This window comes from Daktulosphaira vitifoliae, unplaced genomic scaffold (assembly GCF_025091365.1).
Source record: "Daktulosphaira vitifoliae isolate Bord-2020 unplaced genomic scaffold, ASM2509136v1 Scaffold_5, whole genome shotgun sequence".
Lineage (NCBI taxonomy): Eukaryota > Metazoa > Arthropoda > Insecta > Hemiptera > Phylloxeridae > Daktulosphaira > Daktulosphaira vitifoliae.
In genome coordinates, this window is record NW_026099576.1 from 17615676 (window position 1) to 17634798 (window position 19123).

Here is a 19123-nt window from a genome sequence, read left to right on the forward strand (position 1 = left end):
AGACATAAAGCAGACGAAGTACTAGAACACGGGGCTTGGGACATTGTTAAATCAAAGGACTCTGGATTTAAAGAACGGGCTTCAGCATACCTAGTTACCAACGCCATGAAAGCAAAACGTAAAATCGGAATGGGATGTGGTTTTAAAATTATAGTTTCTGAAGCAAAAAAGGCTATTAAGAAACATAAAAAGACAGCGGGCAAAGATATTACAAAATTAATAAAAATTGCGTTGACCGCTGCACGCAAAAAAACTCGTCGTGGTAGCATTTCCTCCACACCACGTGTAATACCAGTGCCGAAATCCGGTGGAGCGCTTCCTCTTATTCCTATTTTTGCCGCTTTATCAGCGTTAGGATCTCTAACCGGCGGGGCGGGTAGTATTATACGTTCAATCATGGACGCGAGAGAAGCAAGCGATAAAAAATCTACAGTAAAACTCGGCAAAGGTTTATACCTTAAACCTTATAAGAACGGTGCCGGTTTATTTTTATCACCGCCCAAGACAAAAAACTAATATCGAATCTGCCAAAGACTGCTCTATATGACTATCAAATTATAAAATATGCAAATTTATTGAAAATACCTCATTTTAGAGGGGTCTTTAGTAGAGACACATTGCCGGTACGTCCTTTAAAAAACGAGAGTGCAGTTATTAATTTAAGCAAACAAAACGAGCCAGGTACTCATTGGACGTGCTATAGAAAAAATAACAATACAGTACATTATTTCGATAGTTACGGTGATTTGGCTCCACCGCTAGAGTTACAGAAATATTTTAACGGGTGTACCGTAAATTACAACTATTTACGGTATCAGGCTGATAGATCGGTAAACTGCGGTCATTTATGCCTAAAATTTCTAAGTCGAAAATTATGAAATCGGCTACAATAATGTTGAGCGGTAATTCGTCACAATTGAGTTGTAGTTTTTACCCACCTTTGGAATTTGAAGAGGGTGCCGAAATTTGTCTTTTGAGTTTGTATACTAATAACTCAATACCTAATATTACAACTGACTGTAATAAAATCGGAGTTCAAGACTCTGAGGGTGTAACAACACAAATTACAATACCGACGGGATCATACGAATTGGCGCAGTTAGAAGCCGTATTAAAAAAACTGTTGGAACCATACGTTCAATCATTTTCTTTAGAACCTGACGAAGTTACATTAAAAAGTGCTTTGACGTGTAGTAACGCCATTGATTTTACGGTAACCGATAATATTGCGCGGTTATTAGGTTTTAATGAAAAAGTTTATGGACCGAATATACGTCATGTTTCAACAAACATTGTTGATATTTTACAAGTTAATACTATATATGTCGAGTGTAATATAGCGACCGGTTCATATGATAATGGACAATCAAGCAAAGCGATCCATGCATTTTTTCCTTCTGTCCCAGCAGGATACAAAATTATAGAAGTACCTAAATCGTTAGTTTATTATCCGCTAAACACAACCACCGTATACAACGCTGAAGTTACATTACGGTCTCAATCTGGTAAAATAGTTGATTTGAGAGGGGAAACTTTAACTCTCCGCCTTCACATTCGTACATAGAACCATGGCTCTTAAGTTTAATAATAATATATATTCAAGTGTTCGTCGGCCAATACGTAGTTCACAGTCATCCAGAACAGAGTCAACATCATATTTACCTAAAAAGAAATCCGCGAGAAAATCGTCGCTAAAAGAAAAAACGAATAAGTCTATTAGCAAACGTAATTTATCGTTTTTAAAATCGTTAAACGTTCTTTGAAATTATGGACGATTTATGTTTAGATGTGACGGAAAGTTATGTCGATCAGTGTAAAATAATTAGTCAACAGGTACAATCATTTTTGCCGTATAGCTCCACTGCGCTAGGTAAAAATGATGAAATACGATTTGAAATTCGCAACATGGACAGTTACACTTTACCAAGTGCCAGTTATTTGTACTTGGAAGGTGAAGTGAAAAAACCTGATGGTATGAAGTCCAGTCCTAGATTTATTAACAACGGACTCGCATATTTATTTTCTGAAATACGTTATGAAATAAACGGTACTCAAATACAAAAAGTACGCAACCCGGGCATTACATCTACTTTGAAAGGCTATTGCTCATACAGCCCCGCTGATATTAACGAACTACACACTGCGGCATGGGACATTACTACTGAAGACAATAAAGACTTTTTCGACTGTACATATTTTTCTGGGATTATACCGCTATCGCATATACTAGGGTTTGCCGAAGATTATAAAAAAATACTCTTAAACTGTACCCAATCATTAATATGTACGAGGAGTTCATCAGACATAAACGTAATCAAATTATTCAATGTGAACGAGTCCTCTGAAAAACTTAAATGCAGCACGGGAACTTCTGATGATAATGAGGTTGTCAAGCTATTAGATACGAGTACCACAGTAAAAGAAAAACTGTCTACAGTATCAATTAAACTAACAAAAGTTGTATGGAATATGCCAATCGTCAAAGTGACCGAAAAGGAACAATTAAAATTACTTAGAGTTTTAGATAGTAAAAAGCCTATACATTGCGCCCATAGAAATTGGGAACTGTGTGAATATCCGTTTGTACCACAAAACAAATCGTTTTCGTGGACCGTTAAAACATGTAATAATTTTCAAAAACCTCGTTATGTTATAGTAGGGTTTCAAACAGACCGTAAAAATAGTGAAAGTAAATCAATGTCTGAATTCGATCACTGTAATTTAACAAATCTTAAAGTTCATTTAAATTCAGAAGTTTACCCGTACATCGATTTAAGATGTAATTTTGACTGTAAGCTATTTAGTATTTTATTTTCCTACTATGTTAATTTTCAAAAGAGTTATTATGATAGACCTTGGTGTTCGCCTTTAGTAAATAAAAAACAATTTCTTAATTTAATACCTATTGCCGTAATCGACATGTCAAAGCAGAACGATACAATTACAGTCTCGTCTTTTGACCTACGTATTGAAATTGAAGCATCAGCCGCGTTCCCTGGTAATACAACTGCATATGCTCTAGTAATTTCAGACAATGTATTTACATATACACCTTTTGACGGAACTGTCCGTATATTTTAACATTTTTTACACGTTTATGTAAACATTTATTATTAACCTTGTAATTATTATTATTATTATGAAATAAATATATTATATACAAATAACAACAATTTGTTTTTCATTTTAGATTATAAGTTTATTATTTGAAACTAGTACAATATATAAAGTTATTGTTTATAAATTATTAATATAAGTTAATTTTCTAACGTGATTGGGTTTCGGCCATTGTAAAGCCCATGGACTATAACTATTTTCTTGGGTAAACACTGTTGTATTGAAAAATTCCGGACCGTCATTTTCGTCATACATTTCTTCTTTTTCCTAAAACAAATTATAAATTTAATAACAATAAAGGTTATTATAATCTATGTTCATTAAACTCACATTAATTTGAAGCGTGCCCTCGGACCATGACTTGACCCATCGATCAACTATTACATTGTATGCTAAATTTTTCAGCTCGCTTATGTAATTACTGTCACCTATTTCTATATCGTTCAAACTTCTTATAAAATTAACCATTCCATCATTTGGTGATTGTAGAGTTCTAAGTCCTAGCCATTTACCATCGGCGTATTGTACAATACGATCTACTTGATGTATTACTTGCAAACGTGTTTTTAATTTTCTTGTTATACCATTATTAATAGTACACTCCATTTGTTTAAGTATCTGAATGTTTTCTTTATTTAATAAAACACGGCATCCTTCGGTCGTCGTGGATTCTAATACTAAATGTACTGAATCACGATATAATGTTTTAGATAATTTGAAACATTCATTTCGGTATAAAATATTGTTTTCGTTTCTAACCGGAGATGATTGTAAAAATATATTTATTTCATTCATCATGCCGTAAATAGTATTTAAAAATTCTGTTGACATGCTAATATATCGTGAAGGAGTAATAATATATACCGTAATATTGAAGTCCTCCATTGGATTCAGTCCTAGTTGTAAAAATTTTCTATCGCCGAACGAAATTGTATAACTGCTTGAATCGATCATTTCAGCTGGCGGTGTCGGTGCAACATAAACATAACGTTGTTTTCTCATACATTCAGCAGCCATATTGTTCATTTCTAGAAGAGTTGTTGCACGCTAAAGGTTCTTGAAGACAGTGTAATTTTAACAGAGTTTCCATGTTCATTTATACGAAAAATAGTAGATAATTGTAAATTAATCGATTAATAAACCGTTAATTACATAACATTCACTCTCGTATACTACAATGCTTTCTTTTTTCAGTGTTAAAATATTTTTACTTTCTAATAATTTGCTACCCTACCCTAAACAGTTAGACTAACCTTTAACTGACTTAAACATGTATTTAAATGATATATGTTAAATACCATATACAACATTCAGCGAATGCATGGTTTAATTAGAAAGATTCATTAACGATTACTCATTAGCTCAAATAATAGTGCACGTGTATATTTTAGCTAATTAAAGTAAATACTTTCAATTAGAAAACATCAATAACTTATACTCGTTAGCGAAAATAATTATTTGTTTATGTTACTGAACTATCGAATAGAATTTGACTCAATATCAAAAATGTAGTTGCAAATAATATTGCACTGTAAATATCTTTATAAATATATTATTAAACTTTAAGTTTAAAATAAACGATATTAAACGTAATATCGCTGTTAGTCTAATCCATTCTATTAAACTACTTATTAAGGGGCATGAATTAAGGAAAGTCAATTTTTTTTATGTTGTACACACTTTACACATGTAGTCATGTTTAGGTAGCGTTGGGTTAAACGCCGCCGTCATCACCACTAACGTTGACGTTTCAGTCGTCACCGTCTTAATTACCATTGCTCTAATGGCTTTTTTTTATTTTAAATTTTTACTTTAACTACTTATTTGTGAGTGCGTGGAAGTAAATAAAATCATTAAGTAATTTTTCTAAAATAAACCTTTTGTTGGGTTTCGTTGGGTTAAAATGCCGCCGCTCTAATGACATTTCACATTTCACATTTCACATTTCACATTTCACTGTGAAATTGAGCCAAAACATATATTTCTTATCTACTGAGAAGGTATTAATTTTACTATGATATATTTTTATTGTTTGTGTATATCACTTTTTCTCAGCTTTCACCGAACCGATTTCTTTTAACAATACGTCAAAAGATCACAAATCGTATCTAGTCGAAGACATTATCCTCAAAATTAAAAAAATTTCTGTCGTTCCCCGTAAAAGAGTGAAATCTCCAAAAAGATTACAAATTTAAAAATCATTAATTTTCGAAATTTTTTCTATTTCATTTTACTTAAAACTAACATAACTTTTATAAATACATGAGGTAATTACCTATCATTTTGTATGTTTTTTTTTTTATAAATCTGACCTTTTACCTGCCCACAGGAACTTTTGACATCTTTTTCACAAAAAAATAATATTTTCAGCTTAACTTTTGAAAGTGTTCCGGAAATACTAACACTTTTATATATATCTTAAATTAAATCTAATGTAATATACTTTATTCAAATTGATCAAATTTGCTTCATGTACTTGTTGTATAGATTGTAAATAAATTATCGAATAAATAAAAAAAAAAAAAAAGTTTATTATAAGAAACTAGTACAATTACAATACTTAAAGTTATTGTTCATAAATNGGGTCGTGGCATAGTTGGGTCCAGTATAGATGATATCTGACAGTGATTAAAATCACTATCATAAAAAACGCTTCGATGCAAATCTGTAGATAGTATTTAATTAAAAAAAAAATTGTTAAAATAGCATATTTTTGAATATTTGCGCATAGAAGATAAGTCGTCGGGACAAATTTTTTTTTTTCATTTTATAGTACATAACATATCCTTTGATTTAATATATATTTAAAGGACGCAGTATTTCCGGAACATTTTCAAAAATTAAGTTGAAAAAGTTATTTTTTGTAAAAAAGTTACTATTTTAAATCCTCCCAGTGAGCAGAATAAGTGTTAGATTTTCAAAAAAAATTATATCAAATGAAAGGGAAATATCTAAGGTTTCAATACAAAAAAATATTATTTTTATTTGTTCATTTTTGAAAAAGTTATGGCAGTTTTAAGTACAAAAAACATCCCGTTAAAAGGTAATATTTATCGCAAACATTACATTTTTTTTTAAATTTTCGACAGCCATTTGCACATAGAAGATAAGATGTCGGGACAAATTTTTTTTTTTCATTTGATAGTATATAACATAACCTTTGATTTGATATATGTTTAAAGGACGCAGTATTTCCGGAACATTTTCAAAAGTTCAGTTGAAAAAGATCTATGTTTTTTACAATATTTCAAGTTTTGAACGCCCCCTATATAAGGGGAAATTGTCCAATTTTAATAAAAAGTATGTCAAATGAAAGATGTACTTATAATGTATTTAGAAAAAAAAATTGTGCTGATATATACATTTTTCAAAAAGTTATAGCATTTTTAAGTTGAAATTTAAAAATCGAAAATCGAAAATTTTAACACAAAAATAGTGTTTTTTTAACTACGGCAGCCGTTTAAATGTACAAAAGACATACAAAAAAAACACATCATAGTAAAATTAATACATTGTCCGCTTCGCATCAAAACTCAAAGATATTTCTGAATTAGTATTATTTATCCGCATAATTGGAAAAAAAAATTATCATGCTATAGACGATATATCGAAGTATTAGACAGTACAGGGTAGCTGACGATTGGAGAAATATTATCTTCTTGGATATAAAAGATATTATTATGAAAAAAATACACCTAATAATCAACTAAAAGCATTCATAATGGGTTTTCAAGAATATTCATTTTTTAATTTTTTAAAATTTTTTTTTTTAACTATATAATACAATAAATTTTTTACAAATTACCTACATTAAACTAAGGTATGTCAACTGGCTCCGTTAAAAAAATCTTTTTGCCCCACACTTGTAGAAAAATGACGTATTTTATTTTTTCATCTAATTAATTAATAACTCTTATAATAATTAATATTAGTTAACAAGCTTTTTACCGTTAATTGGTAAAAATTGAGATCAATTATTGATCTCAGTATAAGTAATATTTTTAACAAATTTCAGGATTTTATAGTAAATACTTTCTTTGAGTGATTCAATTATCGATTTAGGGTATCAATTAATTCTCTTACACCAACGCCTTTTTCTATCATAATCGACTAGATACAATTTGTGATATTTTGACGTATCGTTGAAAGAAATCGGTTTGGTGAAAGCTGAAAAAAAGTGGTAACAGGCACAAAGAAAAACATATAGTAAAATTAATACCTTTTCAGCTTTGCATCACAAATAAAATAATGAAATGGTTGGTATGACAATTTAACTAGGCAAAATGCATTTTTAAAAAAATAAAATAAAATGATTACTGTTGAGTTGAGAGGTATTTTTTGATTAAATAACGATAGAAAAGTAGATATGTGACAAGTTGGAACAAGTATAGATGATACCTGACAGTCATTAAAATCATTATCATAAGAAACACAATTATACGATATTTACACTATGCAATATTTTGCACGTTAATACTATTCGATTATTTGTCGGTAAATTGCAATTTTTTTTGTTATTACTTGGATACTAAATATTCACAGTCTTATGTCGTGTATTTTATGGTGGTTTTTATATGGTCTTATTTCGTGGTTTATAACCGATCAGTTGGAAAAATAATTTACTTAGAGGGAAATTACTGTGACATAAACATTCTAATAATGTTCTCTTTTTGATAAAACAGATAGAAAAAAAGACATTGTTAGAATTTGAAATATATAATCTAATTACTTAGAAGATTGTTCTGACAAAATAGTGTTTTTTCATGAACTTTCATTTCACCTATTAAAAATAAGTTACAGATTTTTCCTAAAGTTTAAAAAATTTCACACTTAATAATACATTAAACAGTTACATAAATTTATTCCCTCGAGAAGTGCTACAGTTATATTCATCTTCGTTTATAAACTATTAACATTTTCGTAGCTCAAACCTATAGTTAAAATAAAATTTTAATTATGTAATGTTATTAATTGGCCGACCCTCAAGTAGTTGGGATTAAAGTGAGTAAAAAAAATGTTATTATCAAAGCTTGAGATTTTAAAATGATATTATTTATAATTATCAATTTATATTTTGTTATACTACTTTGCAAGTCCTAACTCCATTATTCTTTCATTGGTGTTGTATTTTTGTAAGAGCAAAAAGAAAAATAAATTGTTATTCTAAAACGAATGTACAATAATACTTATCAAATCTATATATATATTATGATTTATGAGTTTAATAAAATAATTTATCGATATCAATAAATTATAACGTTATTTGTTCAAGTTATATTTAAAACAAAAGAAAAAGTAAACATTTTTGACCTTAAATATCAAAATTTGAATTAACTTTTTCAATATTAAAGTAACAATAAAAATCAAAGTATTCTTTTTAAATTTCTATATTGTTCTGGGTTTTAAAATCTATTTAGTATTTTTTTAAAGAATTAAAAAAAAAAATCCAGAATGCAATGGCATATTTATTTTGCATTGTTTTTTTGTCTTGTTAATTCATCAAACATACCATTTTTGGTAAGTAATTATTCAAATATAAAATTGTAATTTTAAAATAAAAAATACAACGTAATAAGAATATTGTGTTTATTGCATTGTGTTTAAATACCCTTCTCAATTTTATTTTTTGTCGTGATTATAATCTACTCTAGTTTTCATGGCCAAATAACAACTATGGCCTTCCTATTGACGCGACTTGCGTCGCAATAATATAATCGACGCTGGTTTAGAGGGTAGAGGCCCTTGGACCGTTTATTAATGAGCAACAACAGGTTAATTTTAAAGAAAGACAAATAAACCGAATAGACGAACACAGTAATAATAATCTTCGCTTAATAATGCGGCATTTTCGCTGTCGTCGACGACTAGGTGTCCGGCATGATACTCGGTGTCAAAAAATTAGCAGCGTTGATGGCGAAGGTGTGCGGGTGCGGATCGGTTCGTCGAGTCCGGTCGTGCGGCACACGTCCGGAGCCGGTGGCGTACATCCTCGACGTTGTGACGTTGACAATGGCAAGAAGACTCGCGTATCATTTGCGGTGGGTCGTCGTCGGCCGTGCGGCATTTACTAAACTTTGCACCGTGGCGTATGGCACGCGGTGTTGGTCAGTCAAATACTCATAGTAGGGCGACGGCTTATAAAAGTGGCACGAGTCGCGGGGCCGTGTCACTAATCTTTTTCATGCTTTTTCCAATCTTTGTATGTTCCCGAAACATTAGTTTTAAATGTAATGTGTTCTTCTAATTTAATAATCATTTGATTATAATAGTTCTATTCTTTATTTAATTATTACCAACTGTATCACTATTTCTGTTATTTTTGCTTCTAAATAAACGGTCCCGTCTGAACCATATCACTCACCCAGCTTTATATTTCTCATTTAATAGTCCTTCCATCTTTCTCTTTATTTTATTCATAATTTTTAAAATTTAAAAAGGCTAATTGTCTTCAAATTGAAAAAATTCCTATACTTGTATTGCTTGACCTCTTTTCTTTTTATTTAATAAATCTCTTCCAGTCAGGTATATTTCCTTCTTCCTTTAAACTAAGATTTTGTATTGCTAATTCTGGCATCGCCATTATAGCTCAATCCATAAAAAATATTTTCTTCTTACTGTATAGATATTGGTTAGATTGAATCTATTTTGTAAATACTATTACTATAATGTATTATGTACTATGTTTAAACTTGTTAATTGGGTTTTTCCCATTATAATGTATAATAATGATATAAATAAATAAATTGTAGGAATCGATAAAAAAACTAAAAGATAGGTTGGAAAATGATGACTCCAAGACAATACTTGCAAGGGTAACATATTAATACGAACATATTTTTATTATTATTTCATAAATAAAAACATTACTGAACAAAATTTAAATTATTCAAATGTGTATAAAACAGTACTAGTTTAAAAATTACGAATGTGATAAAGAATTATTAAAAAACAAAACGCTTTTTCAAAAAAATATTTAATTTAAATCAATGATTTAATTATAAATATTCAAAAAAGTTTATTAAAAGTTGTACAACATTTGAATGCTATAAAAAAAAACATATATATATATATATATATATACAGAGTGATTTTTTTATCATAACCCACTCAATTACTTGCATAATAATAATAATTTAAACATTTTTTTTTTTATCTTTAGTTACACAGTATTTTTGAATTTCTAACTATGTAATACTTTTTAAGTTCATCCCTTATGCCTTGGAGGGGGGTCAACTTTGTTTTTTTAAATGGTAACACATATTTTTAATTTAATAAAATGTTTGAGTTTTTAATTTAATAGTAAATGGCATTTGAATTTTTAATATAACTTTATTAGCTTATTAGATATAAACATTTAAAGTTTCAAAATTTTGAGTTAATATACATGTATAATACACATGGGATTGTAAATACAGGTAGCTAATTGGATTTTTATGACATTGCTGTCTCAGTCACGGATTGTTTATTATCAATTATGATTATCAATAGATATACTTTCTGTATTGTCAGTTAGTGTATTTATAAACTCATAACAATGTGCTTTACTATCATTGATAATAACAATGCTGTGTACCTGCTAATATCGATGTCATAAAAAATCAATTAGCTACCTGTATTTGTAATTCCTTGTGTATTATACCTATATATTAACTCAAAAATTTGAAACTTTAAATGATTATATCTAATAAACGAATTAAGTTATATTAAAAATTCAAATGCCATTTACTATTAAATTAAAAACTCAAATATTTTATTAAATTCAAAATATGTGTTACCATTTAAAAAAACAAAGTTGACCCCCTTCCAAGGCATAAGGGATGAACTAAAAAAGTATTACATAGTTAAAAATTCAAAAATAATATGTAACTAAAGATAATGAAAAAAAAAAATGTTTAAATTATTATTATTCTGCAAGTAATTGAGTGGGTTATGATAAAAAAATCACCCTGTATATATGAATAGTACAAATAATTATATTTTTATTAGAATAGAGAATTATATTTTACAACAAATAACGAAAATCCTATTGGAGAATTAAATGCATTTGAGGTGACTATTATTAATTTAAATTTTATAAACAATTTGATCATTTGATAAAATACAATTTATTAATAAAATGGGTGAGGCAGGGTAAAAGACGAGATTATATTTGATGATTTTTACTAAATCTGTGAGTGAAATTAAAAACTTCAATAAGAACCACAACTTCTTCTATATCTTGCCTAATACCATATATTTTTTCGATTGTCTCTTTTATATTTTAAGAGATACAATATGGGTTTTTTTAAAATTTGCTATTTTCTTCATTTTTTCTCAATTACGAGGTAAGATAACAAAAAAGATATAAAAGAATAGGTCTTTTTATTAGATATTAAGTAATACTTTTAGAATATTTGAGAGAAAGCTGAAAAAATTACTTTAGAATACTAATACCTAAAATTATGATGTTCACAAAAACTATATAAAAATACGCCAAATATTAAATTCTAATAACAATTAAAATTAACGCACGCACATTATGTTCGCATTACTTAGTGACAAATTCTACCACAAGAAGTTTTTATGATAGTAGGGATGTGTTATTATGTATAGTTGATTTTGAGAAATACTCAATTCGTCATATTTCCTCATTCGTTACCTGACCCTGCCTTACTTTAAATAAATTATAAAAAAATTTTGTGCCCTTCATAGTTAAATATTACTAATATTTTATGTAAAGTAGCTGTCTAATGCCGTTTACTGGCATAGAGTGAATGGCAGATTAAATGGATGGTACAATTTTATCACTATATACAACCCATTCAGAAAAATCTAAATGAATCATTTATTTATATAATAATTATAATAAAGATTATTCAATTAAAAATAAAACGACAATTTAATCATAATGTTACTTTATTTTTAAAAACAAAGTAATATCCTATCTATAATATGGACATTAATTTAAATTGATGTGAAGTTAATCCTAATATTATAACAATTACTTAAATTGTATGAAAAAATAATTGAAAAATTAACGAAAAAGTTTTTTACTTCTTTTTTATGTAGACTATTCAGATACCTGAAAAATTATTACCAATGGTTCTTCGAATTTTCAGTGGTATAATCGATATAATGTACATTCACAATGTCATAACATCCTTAGAAAGGATGGAAGACGTGGACACAAGCACAATAATATCAAAATTGAAAAAATTCAGTGGTAATAAAGAAAATTTAAATTAATTTATACATATTGTACCCCTAGATCAAAACAGTCCAATTAAAAAAAAATGATAACTTTTTTTGATCCAGGAATATACAAAAGTACACTTTTTAAAATATAATTTTTTTTTTTTGAGGTTTGATAGTTGTGACAGTAATTTTGATCTAAATCGAGATGATTATAGGTTGAAAATAGTTTCATTACATTATATATTTTATTTCGGTATAAAAATATTTAATTTGATTTACGTAAATTAATTACTAAAACGTTCTCAAAATAAAATATACTCTTAAATATCTTAAATACTGGTCTAAATGTTATTATCGATTTTAAATCAGATATAACTGTATCATTATTTGTTCACGTCAAGCTGTTTGGCTGTATGGGTAAGGTCAGGTGATAGTAATTGTGTGCCATTAATTGTGTTAGTACGTCTCGTCAGTGGCTGTGTTGTTCGGTCGTTTTTTTTTATTCAATAATGTATGTACCTGTTGCAATAATTATACAGTTTAGGTTAAGTTGGTTTGTTAATGAAGTTTTGTTTTTGTGTTATTGAATAAAAACATTGTTCGAGTTTCATGTCAAAATATACTATCCATATTATTATTCTAAAGGCATATAAATTTAGTTTTCATTTTTTTTACATTCGCTGGTACATTATAACAATAAAACTGCAGATATTGTATTATTGTTATAAATTATAATTTATTTTATTTATATGGAGCATAACTAAATGTAACTAGTATGGATTATTATATTTATTAATTATTTAATTCAAGAATAAATAATTCAATTGTTCGTATTTAATTATTTAATTGTATTCATCAAGCTGAATAAGCTTATTTTATATTAACAAAAAATATTTTTCTTTTGGAAATTTTAAATTGACTAGAAACTTTTTGTTGATTATTAGTTGCCCCTATTTTAAGCCGTACGGCAGAGTTCTATTCCTCTTTTTTATTTTGTTTGGGTTTTTTAAAACAACCCAGGCGACAACATTATTTAATAATTCATTTATTAAACATGTATATGTTACCAATTAAAAAAATTATGATTGGAAACCTTACGACGTACACTTAAGTACACTTTAACCAATAACTGATTAAATAATTTTAGCTTCAACGCGAAGCTGAGAAGGTATTAATTTTACAATGATGTGTTTATTTATTTTATTTATTTTTTTTTTGTGTCTGTCACTACTTTTTCTCAGCTCTCACTAGACGGATTTCTTTCAACAATACGTCAAAAGATTACAAATCGTCTCTAGGTGAAGACATTACCGTTAAAAATTGAAAAGTTTTCTTTCGTTCCACGCAAATGGGGGAAATCTCCATAAAAATTACAATTAATAAAACCGGTAAATTTTGTCATTTTTTTCACTTTTTTTTCATAAAACATCCATAACTTTTTCAAAAATAAATAAATATAATTTTTTTTATGTTAAAACCTTAGGTAATTTCCTTTCATTTGATATCATTTTTTTAAAAATCTAACACTTAACCTGCTCACAGGGGGAGATTTAAAATAATAACTTTTTTACAAAAACTAACTTTTGAAAATGTTCCGGAAATACTGCATCCTTTAAACATATATCAAATCAAAGGTTATGTTATATACTATAAAATTAAAAAGAAAATTTGTTCCGAGACCTATCTTCTATGCGCAAAAGGCTACCGTATTCAAAAATATGCTATTTTTTTATTAAAATTCTGGGTTTTGTATTTTATTTTATTTTAAAATATCTTATTAGGGGAATAATCTGACTTTCAAGAATATTATATAATTTCATTGACATAGAATAAATTTCATAAGATATATGAAATTAAACTGATTAAAATTTTTTTACTTTTTTAAAGTCGAAAAAGTAATTTTTAAATTTAAGTTAGCTTAAATAGCCAATTTTATCACGTTTCAAAAAGCAATGAACAGTTGTCGAATGGGTATCACTTTGATCTTTCACGCCTAGGGTACGAGGTTCAAAACCGTCTGTGGCTTTTAAAATTTTGCATTTTTTTTTTTGAGTTAGAATAGAATTTTCAAATCATTTGATATTTATCTCATTTAGATTCAATAATTTCAATAAATATAAAGGATCTTATCACTATAATCTCCCCTCGTGAGAAGAAATTTTTTATTCATGTTAATATTATTTTACTATGTGTTTTTTTTTTGAGGCTGCAATTTATTTTACAAACCCTCACTTGACCTACTTTTTTCAACAGTACGTCAAATTATTACAATTTTTTTTTAATTGAAGATATTACCCTCAAAAATTGAAAAAAAATCCCTTAATCAAATAAAAAGTAGCTTAACCAGATTTGTCCATACAAACAATTAAAATCATTAATTTTTAATATTCTTAAAGTATTTATTGTCGAATTAGTTTTGATATGATAAAAGTATTCAACTACAAAAGTAAATAATTTTACTTTGTAATTTATTAATTTTTTTTACTCTATTTGTGTGTGCTACTACCAGTCTATAACATTCCAAATTTTTTCGTATCATGTTGCTATATAAATCGTAAATTAAAAAAAAATAATAATTTTTAGTTTCACCTGAATATAACAATGGATGAAATAAAAAATTTACTGTAAATAGTAATTATAAAATTTCCTGATTGCATATTAATCTTAATAATACCATTTTTTCTATTTAATGATGTCACTTTTAAACTTGCAAATTGAACTAAAAGTTATGGTAATAAATTCATTTTTTTTTTTTTATAAGCTTTCACTTTAAAGAACAAAAAAAAGTAGGTTAAAAATTATTACTTTTAGCATATTAGAAATCAATAATAATTTGAAAACAATTAATTATAAAAATTATATAATATATAAGTAAAAGAATTACTAATCTGGATATAATTAATGAAATATAAGTTGATATTGCTTTTGTAATTATCCACCAATTTCTTAGAATTAAACACAATCTACAGATTTGCATCGAAGCGTTTCTTAAGATAGTGATTTTAATCACTGTTAGATTAAATTTATACTGGACCTAACTATACCAAATTCCCACTGTGACGCGACCCCACTGTGTTGGGTTTGTATTATTTAAACGCTTATTCATCTATAATCAAGTAATAAATTATACCAAAAATACACCTGAATGATCAAAATTATTGTTTCAGAAGAAATTTAGTGGTCAACGATAAATTATTCAATCTATATGTAACTAAAAAAAAAAATTACAGAAAACTTTTATGACATTATATTTATTAAATTGGCGTTGAGTTTGAGAGTTTAATGTCAATCGATATTTATTTCTAAACAAATATATTTTCGGAATTATTTTTAATATACATAATATATATTTAAAATATTCTGTTTATCGTAGATCTATAAAATTAGGGTATTTTAATGCATGCATAAAATACTTATTTTGTTGTTTTATTTTGATACGTTTAAAATAAAATTTTTTTTAGAATGGGAAATTATTAGTCCTATAAATTTCGTACAAATTTGGAATGATGATTATCCCAGTATTCCAAATATTATGGTGGAAATAGTAAGCAAATTACACAAAGGATTTTATAGTAAAGCCAATGGGAAAAAAGACATTATCTCTATAGGAGATTTTAGTTCTGTAATAGATGAATATATCAAAAATCGTGATATCGCATTTGATATAATAGTCCGTCTGTACGATTGTAAAGTAAAATATGTGAATTATGAAGGTAAATATAAAATTTTAATTATTTTCATATTATTTTCATTAAAATCAACTTTATTTTATTTCAGCGTGGTTATTCAAAAAAAGAATAGATATAGAAAAATTGCAATGGAGTGGTATAAGTGTTGGCGCGCATGTTCAAAATGCTTTATTATGGTATTGGCTTTAACATATCATTGCAAAAGATTATTAACACAAGTGGTGTTTATAACTGAAACATGTTTAATACTTTATAAACTAAACAAAAAAAATAATAAAACTTTATTCTTTAGTACTCGTTTGTATAATTATTTACTAGATTTCTGGCGATTTTAATACTCAATGAAAAAAATTACATAATTATTGATGAGCATGCTTCAAGTATAATACTCTGGAAAGTGTATAGTTTGTTTTAGCTTCCATGCGAAGGTGAGAAGGTTTTAATTTTACTATGATGTGTTCTTTTTTTTGTGTGTCTGTATAAGTTCAATCTCAACTCTCGCTGGACCGATTTTGATGAAAAATATGTCAAAAGACATATACAAATCGTATCTAGTCGAAGACATTACCCTCAAAATTTGAAAAAAAATCCCTCGTTCACCATAAACCGGGGAAATCCCCCAAAAATTACAATATTCAAAATGGCTAATTTTCAATTTTTTAGCTTCGATGCGAAGCTGAGAAGGTATTAATTTTACCATGATGTGTTTATTTAATTTTTTTTTTTTTTGTGTCTGTCACTACTTTTTCTCAGCTCTCACTCGACCGATTTCTTTTAACAATANTTTTTTTTTTTTTTTTGATACCTTAGGTATTTACCTATCATATTATATATTTTTGTGAACATTTGACCCTTTACAAACCCAAAATGGTAAAATTTTACAAAAAATTTAATTTTTCAATTTAGCTTTTGAAAATGTTCCGGAAGGTCTGACACTTTTATATATACCTTAAATTAAAGCTAATGTAATATACTTTAATTTGAAAAGAAATTTTACCTCTGGACTTGTCTTCATGGTGAAAATGGATGTTGCATTATACCATATGCAAAAATATGCTATTTTTATGAAAAAATTCTTGATATTATATTTTACATTTTAGCTTCGATGCGAAGCTGAGAAGGTATTAATTTTACTATGATATATTTTTATTGTTTGTGTATATCACTTTTTCTCATCTTTCACCGAACCGATTTCTTTTAACAATACGTCAAAAGATAAATCGTCATAAATCGTATCTAGTCGAAAAAATTACCCTCAAAAATTGAAAATATTTTACTCGTTCTCCGTAAATGGTGGAAACCTCTAAAAAAATTACAAATTTAAAAATCGCTAATTTTTTCAATTTTTTTCTTAAAACTGCCATAACTATTTAAAAATAGAATAAATCAATATAGTTTTTTTTTATAGATTCTTGATGTCTTTACCTATCGTTTATTATAATTTTTTTATAAATTTAACCCTTTACCTGCTCATATGGGGGCGTTTAAAATGACAACTTTTTCACAAAAATTAAACTTTTTCAACTTAACTTTTGAAAGTGTTTCGGAAAGTCTGACACTTTTATATATACCTTAAATTAAATCTTATGTAATATACATTATTATGGAAAAAAAGATTACACACAATTTTTTTATGAGAAATAATATTTACATCCCTTTTACATTCGACATAATTTATCTTAACCAGGATATTAATAACAAAATAGTAGATCATGTAGCTTTTGGAATAATTCACTAATTTTTTTTAATTAAACACTATCTACAGAATTGCATTGAACCATTTTTTATGATAGTGATTTTAATCACTGTCAGATATCATATCTACTGGACCCAACTATGTCACGTCCCCACTGTGCTGGGTTTTTTATAATTTTTTTAATTTACTAACGATATATTTGTTCTAACCAATGAATTAATTTTCTTCTTCATTTTACTACAAAGTTTTATATATCTTTAAGAAGTATTAACAAATCTAAATTTCCGCCTTAGTTTTCCAAGTCCTTAATAAAAATAATAAAACAAAAGAAAAATGTATCACAACATCTATAAAATGTCTAACTCTAGTAATGATTATTTATAATTTTTTTTTACTCATTCATAATGTAAAACCTTAAATAAATTAGATTACTCTCGTTACCTAAATAGCATGCAAACTTCTTTGAAATCTTAATAAAAAAAAGTTGTAGTCTTACGTTACAAATCTTGAGTCAACAACCAGATTACCTACCTAACACTATGCCTTTTAACGATCAAACAGCTGACAATGGACAGAATATTGTTAATTTATTCAGTAGTTTTTTCTCTTCTGTTTATAAAAAACAAATTAATCCCAATAGTTTTTTCGATGTTTAGGACAGGGGCACTAAATATTATAGTGCATACCTGAACCGGTTAAAAGCACTTAATACCGATTAGACGGTGTAGTGCAGGCATGACCAACGTGCGGCCCGCGACACTGTTCTATGCGGCCCATAGTTTAGTTTAGAATTTGAATAAAACAGTAGAAAAATTTGATAAATGCTTTATTTCAAATATGTCAGAAAAAAATTCAAATACAAAGTTAAAATCAGTGTGAAACTTGAGGTTGTTTTTGTAGCGCCAACTTCTTGATGTCAGGTTCAAATTTTGTAGTGGCAGCCCTTAGTAAGTAATGAAGATGATCATCTGTAAGGCGAGATCTTTCTTTGCTTTTTATACATTTCATCCTTGAAAATGTTTTTTCACACAGATATGTCGATCCAAACATTGAAAAAACACGTTGAGCCAGTTTTTTTAATTCAGGAAAATTTTCGTCGTCAAGATTTTTGTAAAAGTTTGGTAAATTCTTTCGATTTTCTTCGTACAAGTCCTTCTGTAAAGTATTAGTTTTCAGTTCTATTATTTCCATTTGAAAATTTTCCTGAACTACAGCTTCATCCATCTGAAAAGGATTTTCAATCAATCGAAACAACATACTTTGTTCTTTAAGTTTTTTAAACCGTGTATGAAAATCCGTTTTTAATTTTTCCAACAAGTCTACAAATTTTACTGTTGAAAAATTTTAAAAATTCTTTTCTTGTATTTTTTTACAGCAATTAAAGTGTATAAAATTTTTATTTTCAATTTGTCTACTAAATAGATTTAGTTTCAGCTCAAAAGCGGAC

General features: G+C 27.5%; 4 protein-coding genes across 4 annotated transcripts in view; 2 read left to right on the forward strand and 2 right to left on the reverse strand.

The window, feature by feature from the left end:
* The window catches only part of LOC126906539 (uncharacterized), a 66062-nt gene that overhangs the window by 10826 nt on the left and 36113 nt on the right, over nucleotides 1-19123 (reverse strand). The gene's annotated exons all lie outside the window — the stretch shown is intronic.
* On the reverse strand, nucleotides 3217-4352 carry LOC126906533 (uncharacterized). Its single transcript, XM_050687101.1, has 2 exons — nucleotides 3448-4352; nucleotides 3217-3384 (listed from the first exon to the last, which is right to left on the reverse strand). The coding sequence occupies exons 1-2, from the start codon at nucleotides 4141-4143 to the stop codon at nucleotides 3238-3240; spliced, it is 843 nt and encodes a 280-aa protein (XP_050543058.1). The 5' UTR covers nucleotides 4144-4352; the 3' UTR covers nucleotides 3217-3237.
* On the forward strand, nucleotides 8480-16274 carry LOC126906543 (uncharacterized). Its single transcript, XM_050687123.1, has 6 exons — nucleotides 8480-8634; nucleotides 9867-9929; nucleotides 11104-11166; nucleotides 12166-12319; nucleotides 15753-16004; nucleotides 16069-16274. The coding sequence occupies exons 1-6, from the start codon at nucleotides 8569-8571 to the stop codon at nucleotides 16167-16169; spliced, it is 699 nt and encodes a 232-aa protein (XP_050543080.1). The 5' UTR covers nucleotides 8480-8568; the 3' UTR covers nucleotides 16170-16274.
* LOC126906545 (activating transcription factor 7-interacting protein 1-like) overlaps nucleotides 16297-19123 on the forward strand; it is a 33395-nt gene continuing 30568 nt past the window's right edge. The window contains exon 1 of the mRNA XM_050687125.1: nucleotides 16297-16408. The gene's annotated coding sequence lies outside the window, so the exon portion shown is untranslated. The remainder of the gene's footprint in view (nucleotides 16409-19123) is intronic.

Coding starts and splice junctions, on each gene's coding strand:
- LOC126906543 (XM_050687123.1), top strand. CDS start 8,569: ATGCAATGGCATATTTATTTTGCATTGTTTTTTTGTCTTGTTAATTCA. Junction 11,167..12,165: donor GAGAATTAAATGCATTTGAG/GTGACTATTATT, acceptor TTTTTTATGTAG/ACTATTCAGATACCTGAAAA. Junction 16,005..16,068: donor AAAATATGTGAATTATGAAG/GTAAATATAAAA, acceptor ATTTTATTTCAG/CGTGGTTATTCAAAAAAAGA.
- LOC126906533 (XM_050687101.1), bottom strand. CDS start 4,143: ATGAACAATATGGCTGCTGAATGTATGAGAAAACAACGTTATGTTTAT. Junction 3,385..3,447: donor AGGGCACGCTTCAAATTAAT/GTGAGTTTAATG, acceptor AATTTGTTTTAG/GAAAAAGAAGAAATGTATGA.